The 10,453-nt window shown below is 42.6% G+C and overlaps 1 protein-coding gene across 1 annotated transcript; it reads right to left on the reverse strand.

The window, feature by feature from the left end:
- Positions 1 to 972: 972 nt before the first annotated feature.
- Positions 973 to 9,854, reverse strand: LOC119778385 (low affinity immunoglobulin gamma Fc region receptor II-like). The gene is made up of 9 exons (XM_038277575.1): positions 9,757 to 9,854; positions 9,406 to 9,441; positions 9,042 to 9,305; positions 8,717 to 8,962; positions 8,495 to 8,641; positions 8,227 to 8,313; positions 2,338 to 2,442; positions 1,574 to 1,660; positions 973 to 1,025 (listed from the first exon to the last, which is right to left on the reverse strand). Exons 1-9 carry the CDS (start codon positions 9,785 to 9,787, stop codon positions 973 to 975), a joined length of 1,056 nt encoding a protein of 351 aa, XP_038133503.1. The 5' UTR covers positions 9,788 to 9,854.
- Positions 9,855 to 10,453: the final 599 nt, after the last annotated feature.

The following is a 10,453-nucleotide window of genomic DNA, read 5'->3' on the forward strand; positions in this document are numbered from 1 at the left end:
TCCATTGAAATGATTCAAAACTAAAGTAACGAGCAAATTTTTTTAAATGTAAGGAGTAGAAAGTACAGATATTTGTGTAAAAATGTAAAGAGTAGAAGTAAAAAGTCGCCATAAAAATGAGTAGTAAAGTAAAGTAAAAATATCAGAAAGATCTACTTGAGTACAGTAATGAAGTATCTGTACTTCGTTACTTCCCATCTCTGGCACTAGGTAACCGCCAGGACCTGGGCAGCCAGGTAACCGGTGGGTACCCAGCAGCTTGGCCTCAGTTAATCCATCCCCCTCCACCACCACCACAATGTAAGTGATGTATTGTGAGGAAGAGTTGTACTAAAACTGTAATTTTCCACTGGGATTATTAAAGTATGTCTGATTCTGATTAAAGCTTGTAAAACTTATCATCTGGTCCCTCAAAAAGGCCTAAAAGCCTCATAACAAGAAACTGCAGCATGGTCCGAAATTATAGGGCTGTGTTACCATAATGGCGAGACTGTAGATACCAAGGGGGCAAAAACTAAATAATAGTCAATTATTGAGAATGTCTGATATGTGCTAGACCCGTGGTGCTCAAGTCCAGTCCTCAAGAGCTACCATCCTGTAACTTTTAGATGCATCTCTTCTCTAGCACACCAGAATATAAAGCCTCAATCCCTTCATTTAGCTCAGCAGAGGCGTGATAATGAACCATTTGATTCAGGTGTGTTAAAAGGTGCATGAAAAAGTTTCAGGATAGTAGCTCTTACTGAGTGGACTTGAGCACCCCTGTACTAGAGCAACAGGAAAAGGTCAAGGGTCAGGGTGGTTCTCTCTCAAGACATCAATTCAATTCAATTCTTTAATATGATATAGCAGCTCCCTTAAGTCTGACAATGTTAAGCAACAAATCCAGTAGATAGCAAGACACACTAAATAAATGAGTGGTTGTGCAGTTGGAGACCACAGACCACCTATGCTTTCTGGCTGATTTTTTTGTCACTTCTGAATGTTGGTGGTTCTTTCACACTCGTGGTAGCTGGTGGAGTATTCTACAACCCACACAAGTGGCTAAGGTAGTGCAGCTCATCCAGGACGGCACATCAATCGCCAAGAATGTTTGCTGTGTCTGTTGATGTAGTGTCCAGAGGCTTCCAGAGGCTTCCAGCAGACAGGCCAATTCTTCATGAGATGTAGAGAAGGACGGCAACAGAGGGACAGGAGGAGCACTGCTAGAATCCCGCAAAATGACCTCTAGCAGGCCAAAACTGTGCATGTGTCCAAACAAACGATTAGAAACCGACTCCACGATGCTGGTGTAAGGGACTGCTGTCCACAGATGCACTATACCGTGCCAGAGAATACCAGGATTGAGAACTTGGTCACTTCATACATGAGATTGGGTTCACACTGAGCACATGTGACAGACATTACAGAGTCTGGAGACGCTGTAAAAAGCAATTTGCTGTCTGCAACATCATTCAGCATGATCAATTTGGCCACATTCATTCAGATCTAGGGTGTGTTATTTAAGCTGGTGACCATAGAAAGCTGAGGTTTGACATGGAAACAGTCTGTTTTTTCACAGTCAGAATTTTACCTCTGTTCTTATTTTCTCTGATCATTATTGGAGCGTAACAGATGTCTTCTGTCCTCACAGATGAATAATGCACAGCAGGGTCACTAGCTGCAAATAAGTGGAGGCATAAATAAATACCTTCAGGCATTAAAACAGTAAGAATATTATATACATCAATATTATAAACAGCAACTAATAGACTTAATAGATGAATAGACTTAGTTAATACATTTCAAGAGGAGAATTTGATGATGGTTTTTTTTTCTGTTCCTAACACCTCTGCAGCTAAAGGCCAAATATAAACCATTGAATGCATCTGAAACTGAGCGCTTCACACTGAAAGCTTTACACCTCTCTGTGCAAACTGACCTGTTTTACCACAAAGTAGAAAATAAACACGTCTGCAGAGCACAGATGCAAACAATGACCACAGAAGAACAAACCACTGTGAGAAAATAGACCAGCTTTACTCAGATAGTTTCAACGAGAGAATAATGCTGTTTTAGATTCAGATGTAAGCACCTCTTAATTAAAAATAGTCAAAATAATAAAGAAACAAATCTGTAAATAATCAGTTACTATTTGATTGTTTCAGGGCAGTAAGTGCTGGTAAATGCATCAGTTTCTAAGGTCATGTATTTGTTTCTGTACTCTGATGCATACAGATGAGAAAATCATTTAGTGCAATGTTTGCTATGATGTGAACAACTTTCCATCCAAGTTATCAATCCCTATTGCATAGTAAAAAAAAATAGGTGAAATGTGATTAAAAGAACAGATATTACCTTTTGGTTTTGACTTCCGTTTCTTCTTTCTGATGGCAATCTGTCCATAGTGAATGTCCTCTGTTCTCACTGCTGAGTAGACGGCAGCTGGATCACTGTCTGACACTGAGAAAAAAATTGTATTAATACATTACATAAATAATTAAATAGCACAATGAAACACAAAACCTGAAATCTGCTCCCAAGAACAATAATACTGGGTTTATTTAAAAGAGAAATAATTATTGTTAGAGCCATTTATTAATGCTTTGCAGAATTTGAGTTAATCTAAGAATGTAAGAATTTAATTGTTCATATTTAGTAATATAGGAATATGTTTAGTTATGTTGATGTCTTTCAGATACTGTGGTGCATTTTTATGGGCTGCTGGTTTGGTGTGAAATCATCAGGACACAGGAAGAACGTTAGAACAGAAGCTACAATCCTTAGGACAGGGGTGTCAAACTGGTTCCAGAAAGGGCCGTGTGGCTGCAGGCTTTCTTTCCAACCAATGGCACACCAGACTCCATTCATCTTATCAAGTGAGTCCAGTCTTAACATGATGACTTGATGAGATGAATGGAGTCCGGTGTGCTATAGCTTGGTTGGAAAGAAAACCTGCAGCCACATGGCCCTTTCTGGAAGCAGTTTGACACCTGTGCCTTAGGAGCAACGCAGTCTTTTGACCGCCACATAGGAATTTAATAAGATAAGAAGTTAAGAATTCAACTTTTGTTCGTACATTTCTTGAGTTCACTAAAGAAAGAAATCAAACTCAATTTTCAGATTAAAGATTTCTGTTATGTGTCGCATCTGAAAGAACTTTGAGGTTCAAAGATAGTGAGTCGTCTGCACTCGCATTCTAGGTTTACTTTTAATTTCAACGTCTAATTCTGGCAGAAGTTCTGGATAACTGTAGGCCGAATATACAGCAAAGGTCTTAAATGTCCTCTTTCACAGTATTATGCCCGTTTCTAGAGAGTAAATAAAATCATTGTCAGTATCAAACAGATTCAGCAATAAAACCTCTGCAAACCAACCTTTTGTATAGATAAACTGTTTAAACTGGGCCCAAAGGTTTTAATTTAATGTTGCTGTTCAATTCTTTCACATTTTCATGTTATTATTTTCTTAGATGTTTGTATCACTGCTTTCCTCTTAAGGTTAAATAGTAAATATTGCAGATATTGTAAATACTGCACCAACCAGTTTGATGGTTGCGAAGTGATTCTCTCTGAAGGTTTTTCACAGTTTAATTGAAACACTAAAGCAGAAAACCACAGAATGTTGGGGGCAGTTAACTGAATGATCACATGATGCAAAACCACAGTACTGAGAGCCCTGCAGAAACCACCAACCACTGACATCTACTAAAAAACATCATCAATGAAAAATCTGTCAAAAGAATTAGATCTGAGATGTTAATTAGGTTAGTGCAGAATAACAATATCTGAAAACTGAACCCTGAACCTGAGCAAAACACTGATGCACAGAGAATAAGTAAAGATAAAAGTTTATATATGAAGCCAATAAATTCATCAGATGTTGAGACTCTGGGTGGAAACATTTGCAGATTGAAATAGTTGTGATGCTGACAAGAACTTAAATTATTTATTAGATAAAGATTAGGTGACACTCTCCAGGTAAGAGACGTGTCTTGGATCTCCTCCTTGACGTGTTACCGCTTGTGATTCAATCATGAATAAAGAGAAGATAAAGTAAGTATCCCATGGACAGGTCGCCAGTCATCTATCAAATCTGCCTCTATCTGTGTGTTTTTTAGTGGAGCATGCAATCTTTAAAAAAAAATCCCATATATATACATCCATCCATTTTCTTTACACGCTTGTCCCGAGTGGGGTCGCGAGGGGTGCTGGTGCCTATCTCCAGCAGTCAATGGGCGAGAGGCGGGGTACACCCTGGACAGGTCGCCAGTCTATCGCAGGGCAACACAGAGACACACAGGACAAACAACCATTCATGCACACACTCACTCCTAAGCACAATTTATATATAAAAAAAAAAAACTGTTTTCTCACCCCTCGTGGGGCGGTATGTGTCATCCTCAAGCTCGGGTCCTCTACCAGAGGCCTGGGAGTTTGAGGGTTCTGCGCAGTATCTTAGCTGTTCCTAGGACTGCGCTCTTCTGGACAGAGACCTCTGATGTTTTACCTGGGATCTGCTGTAGCCACTCTCCCAGTTTGGGGGTCACAGCCCCCAGTGGTCCAATTACCACTGGCACCACTGCTGCTCTCACTTTCCACATCTTTTCTAGCTCCTCTTTCAGCCCTTGGTATTTCTCAAGCTTCTTTGGTTACTGGAACAAGACATAGATGGACTAGAGCAGAAAAACTTGGCATATATATATATATATATATATATATATATATATATATATATATATATATATATATATATATATATATATATATATATAGCTTTCAGTCATGATCACACCACAGTTATTCTGCCATGTTTCCCATCTTTTTCTGTCAATTGTATCACTTATTTTCAAAGTTTCAAGACATGAGTCAAATAGATGTCATCATGCATTGGGTCATACGCAGCACCCAAAAAATACTGAGGTGAAAAGTCAGAACTTCTAGGTGTGTACGGTTTCACAGTCTTTTTTTTCCGATGTTTTTAGCTTTCTGTGAAGCACTTTGGTTTCCTTGGTTTTGTTGTTACATAAATAAACTTTGATTTGATTTTAGTTTGAAAAACAGCATTCTGACTTTTGAAAAGGCTCAGCTGTGGATTTATCATCTCCTGGCATTCTTGCCAGACATTTCAGACATTATAAAACTGATTTTAATGTCATTTTTTTCTTGAAGCTTCTGTCTACAACTGCTGATAAGTATGTCACAAAAGACATTCCAGTATAATTTAAATGAGTTGCTTTATATTTACTTGAGTATTTAAAATAGACACACAGACTCTGTTACTCTATAATGTCGCTGATGGTGCCTAATATAACATATTTCTTTTACAATCTCACACAATAAATCACAATAAAAATAAAATGCCCCGGCCCCACAGAGCACCGAAACACGCCCCGCCCCCCGGTACCAAGCCCCGGCGACCGGTTGCAACACCCAACGTGACCGCGCCACCCAGCAAAAAAACACAGGCGGCCACGCCCACAGCCCGGGCCCACGCGTATCCAGCCGCAAGCGCCGCAGAACCCCCCAAAACGCCCCCCAGGCCAAAAGCAAGGCCCCACCCCACCAAGACCGATGCCTACAGTGCACAACGCAACACACCGCGCACAGAAACAATAACAAACAGTACCCCCACCTAACAGGCCCGCCCACCCCCCGAGAAAACAGGCATGCCAATCTCCCCAAAGAAAAACCGCCAAGCAAAAAGGCCCTCACAATGCAACAGTGAACACCAGACACCGTCCCGCCCACAACCGCTCCCCCCCACTGAAAAAAGAATTCCCCTATGCAAGAGGAAAAATGCAAATGGAAAAACCAGAGCCCAAAACAAAACCCAAGACCTGCAACTCACCACGCCGTGCAGCTCTCCTCCTCCCCGAACTGATACTACAAAACCGGCATCGAAAAAAGGCATCGCCCAGGAACCGGCATCGAAGCAAAGGCACCGGCACCGAAAATCCCTGAGCTCCACCAGTGCACTGGCGAGCCCCGACGCCAGCCAGCGGAGGGAGAGCAGGACAGGGGGAATGGGCTCCGCACTTAGGGGAGACTTGAGATGTATTTGGCAGAGGGGGCAGTTGAGACCCCAACGTGGGAGAGAAAGAGAAAAAAAAAAAACACTCTCAATCACGCCTTCCCTCCCTAGTGCCCCCACTCGCACCACAGAAAAAAAAAAAAAAAAAACATTCACACATAACACTCACATCCAATAATACCAATGACCAAAGACCCAGCGGCCCCAGTGGTTGGTCCCGGGACTATCGGATGACCCAATAAGTGAACCTAAAATCCGGATGGGGAGGAGGGGAGCGGCGACACCGCCACACCAACCCATCTCATTCCTACTTCGAGTCCGGCCCCCCACCCCGCACACGGACCGGACCACACCCAGCAAGAGCTCCCCCCGGGACCAGGGCCCACTCATCATGCAGACGACCCAACCAGAACCCCAACCACCCCACCCCCAAAAGAAACTACTTCAACCAGGCACTTCATGCCCCTCCTTCCAACCTTCTTTAGGGAGAGCAGAAGTGACAGCCCCACCACCGGCAGGCCACCTAGGCCCCGCAGCCGGCCCTAGCCAAAACCACGGACCAGGTGGCTCACTCTTCCTCCAGGCCCCAGACTCCGGGTGGCAGCCAGAGAACAGGGGTGTGAGAAGACCCTGATCTTCCCTGCGCCTGCTCAAATGTGGTGTTGTTGCGTGTTGCTCTCAGATGTAATTAAAACAAGGAGTACCAAGAGGGGATGTCCGGCACAGTCCACCCCCCCTCCGTTAGATAGGCGGTGCCAGCGCACCCCCCCATTCGACAACCCTGAACCCTCAATGTCTAGATGCGAGAGGGGGTGGAGGGAGCCGACCGTGGTGAGGCCCATAAAATAAGCCTTCCCCAGGTGGCCATCACCCCCACCCCCCAGAAAATACCCTACATAGATGTGAGTTGTGAAAATGTTGTAGATGGAAGTCTCTAAAATGCAAAATAAAATTGGGGTGGGGGACATCATCAGAAGGTGGGGCCCTCCAGTAACGACCCCCTCCCCAAAAACCTACATGTGTGGCAGTGTGATGGAGCAGGCAGAGGGAGGATTTCGGGGATGGGAAGCAAAGGACTGGGGTGCTTGCTGCACTCCCAGGGAGCCAGCTCCCCCGCTGACTCCAATAGGCACCCCCGTTCCCCGAGAGCCCCTCTGGAGAGGGGGGCCCCACCACTCTCACCACCGTAGCCCGGGGGCCAGGGATCGGCAGCAGGACCCACCAGCCAGCCGGGCACAGGGCCGACACCACCATCCTCCCCCCATCCTGTCCATCCAAAAAAAAAATTATGATACTAATAATTAAAATAAATAAATGCATAAATAAGGGGGGGTACTTTTGTCACGGCCCGAAATTTACATACAGACCAGCCCACTGGTTCACAGGCCCAAGAACATGAATAGAGGTAGATGGAAGAAACCAGTTTAGCTGTTTAGCCTACAGTTGGGTTTACTTCTGCAAGAATTACACAGCAGGCAGTTTCTCTATTGAAAAGGAGCCAGAACCACGGGTGTAAATGTAGTGTTCCAGGCTGGCCGGAGAAAGGGGAACATTTTCACAGTCTTCCAAGGATTTACACTACATGCTGCATGGTAGTTGACCAAATTCCGGGACGATTATTAAATTCCCCCAGACATTATTTTAGGTATGAAAAGTAGGACATGTCCGGGAAAAAGAGGACGTCTGGTCGCCCTACCATATCAACAATTTGATGTTTCAGTGATTGAGTGCTTGTTGCTATGATGTGTCTTTGCTCAGCAGCTTCGCTCGTTGTAAACCAACCAATCAGCACAAAGCTCATCTAAATATTCATTAGCATTACATAGAAGGAAGAAAACCTGTCGTTTCATTCTGGGCTTTTAACCAGGCTTGCATTAGGGCTCATAGAACAGCAGATATGCCATTTTCAGCCCAACCAATATTCAAAACCCTATTCAGAGACATTAAGGACCAGCACCAAATACCCTATAGAATAATTCTATCACCCCTTTAAATTTAGACTTGTGCTGTAATGTTACCTTTATAATGTAAAGCACAAAGAACTCTGCAACACATGTAGATTGATGTAAATGTAATCTGTATCAGTCCTAAAAAACATGTAGTGCAGTATCTGTAGTGTTGTGTTGTTTAAAAGAAAAGTTTATTGAAAGTTCTAGTTTTCAAATATCTAGCTAGAAATATAGGAACATCATCACTGATTATAAACAAAATTACCTTTACTTGATTCTTTTTTCTTTTGATGCTGAGTTATTCTGATATCACTGTAGGTGATGCTGTCTTCTCCTACTTCATTTTCTTTAACTGGAATAAAACAATAATAACAACAATTCAAAAATTCAGCAATACAAAAAAGAAAACTGACTGATGTCAGTGTTTAGTGTTAAAACCCATCATAAAATAGTAGACCCATAGCCATCTACTTTTAAAATGTATATTTAAAAATATTTAATGAAATAAACCTGACCATGTGTGAATCTCTTACTGTCAGGTTTCCTCTTCCATCTTCGTCTCACCAGTAGAACCAGCAGCAGAAGGAAAACCACAACCCAGACACAGGCAATAGATGGCAGCACATATTTAGACAGAGGAGGAGGTCCAGTGGTTTCAGGGGGAGGGGGGGCAGGTTTCTCTGAAACACAAAGATTTATTAAATATGTGTCAGACAGATAATAGGACTCAGAGAACTGAAGGATTTGATCCTGACCTTCAACAGAGATCCAGCTGGATGGAGACTCTCCATGACCCCTGATGTTACACCTGTAGAGGCCTTCATCAGAGCTGGTCACATGGTGGAGGGTCATGTGACCTTTGGGCTCAGTCCTGATGAGGGAGCCATCTTTATAGAAAGCAGCTGGGAGGTTGGAGGGAGTGGTCTTTGTTAGACAGCTCAGAGTGACGTCATCTCCCTCCATCACAGGGAGGACAGGACTCTGCAGGATCACTGATCCACCTCAACACAGAGACAAACTACAGCATTTCATCCATTTCCACACAGCTTCATCAACACTAACTCCACAGTCTGATCTTACCAGTGACAGTGAGCTGGATGCTGCTGCTGGCTGCTCCCTCTCTGGACGAACACCAGTAAACTCCACTGTCCTTTTCTAAAACATAACTGATGTTACTGGTAGATCCAGCTGGTTTCCCCCATTCCTTTCCACACTGAGTCCTGGTTCCTCTGGTTGTGTTCCTCCATACAGTCCATCCAGCAGAGATGTTGTTCTCCTCACAGCTCAGAGACACAGAGTCTCCTTCAAAGAACTGAGATCTGCTGGGACTCACAGTCAGAGCAGCTGGAAGGAATAAACGTTTTCTAATGTTTATTCTCCAACTCTAATATTAAAATCCTTTATTCTGTCTGAAGAGTTTTAATTCTGGTAGAAATGAACCAACCTGCATCAGTTATGAGGCAAACCAGTGAAGTCAGAACTGAAAGGAATTTACATTTATTGGTTATATCTGATATTTGTTAGATGGAAATAATTTATATAATTTTACATCAGACAGTAATAGTCCAAAAGAAATTATATTTGTCTACAGCACAAACATGTTACACTTGAAATTACACTTCAGCTGCACTGAGATAAACATAGCATTATAATAGTTTTTTGAGAAATGTAGCATCTATATAAAATTATCATACTACCTTCTAAAGTATGACACAAGCTAAAATCTGATCATATTTTTATCTTTGATCAGATGAGTGGATTCGTTTCTCTAATCATAGGCAGGTTCTTTACTTACAGAGCAGATCATGAAGAGATGTTTCCATCATTGTAGCTCTCACTGGTCTGACCACTGATCATGCTCTGCTGGAGGAGCTGCTGCTGAATAAAGACCGCCCTCTTCCTGGAAACGGTGAGTGAATCAGGGTGTGGTTGAGTAAAATCTGCTATAATTGTTCATATTTAAAGTCACATGCAAGATGAATAGTTATAGTGGAAGTAGTGACAAACAATACCAAACGAATGTTTCAAAAACTGGCTTAGTTTATAAGTCAAGCTTAGGTGGCCAAGGCTTATTTTGTTGTCATTTCAGTTTCATAAAGCCGGATTACTTGGAGTCTGATTTAGTTACTATGGCAATCACGCAGTGTAACTAGGCTGGTCGACTGTTTCCAAATTTTCCAAATGATTCCTCTTACCTCCAGGTCCTATCTCCTATCCTTTCATCTGTCACAGTCTGAACAGTGACTTAGCTCTTAGTCGTGATCAGCCTGACATTCCAGTCACTGACCTGTGTTCCCTATCACTGCACATAAAAACCTGACAACCAGCTGCTCACGGCGTTTGATTTTTGAATAAAGCCTTTTCAATATCATCCAGATCAGTCTGTCTGAATATTGGGTCTTAGCTTTTGGGTTCCTTACAGAATAATCTGGCCATTTATAAGCGGATGGCTCTTGGCACAAGGGAGTTGAACATAAAATCTCTTAGCTTGA

This window comes from Cyprinodon tularosa, unplaced genomic scaffold, assembly GCF_016077235.1.
Source record: "Cyprinodon tularosa strain WSP-4 unplaced genomic scaffold, ASM1607723v1 ctg1324, whole genome shotgun sequence".
In the NCBI taxonomy this organism is placed as follows: Eukaryota; Metazoa; Chordata; class Actinopteri; order Cyprinodontiformes; family Cyprinodontidae; genus Cyprinodon; species Cyprinodon tularosa.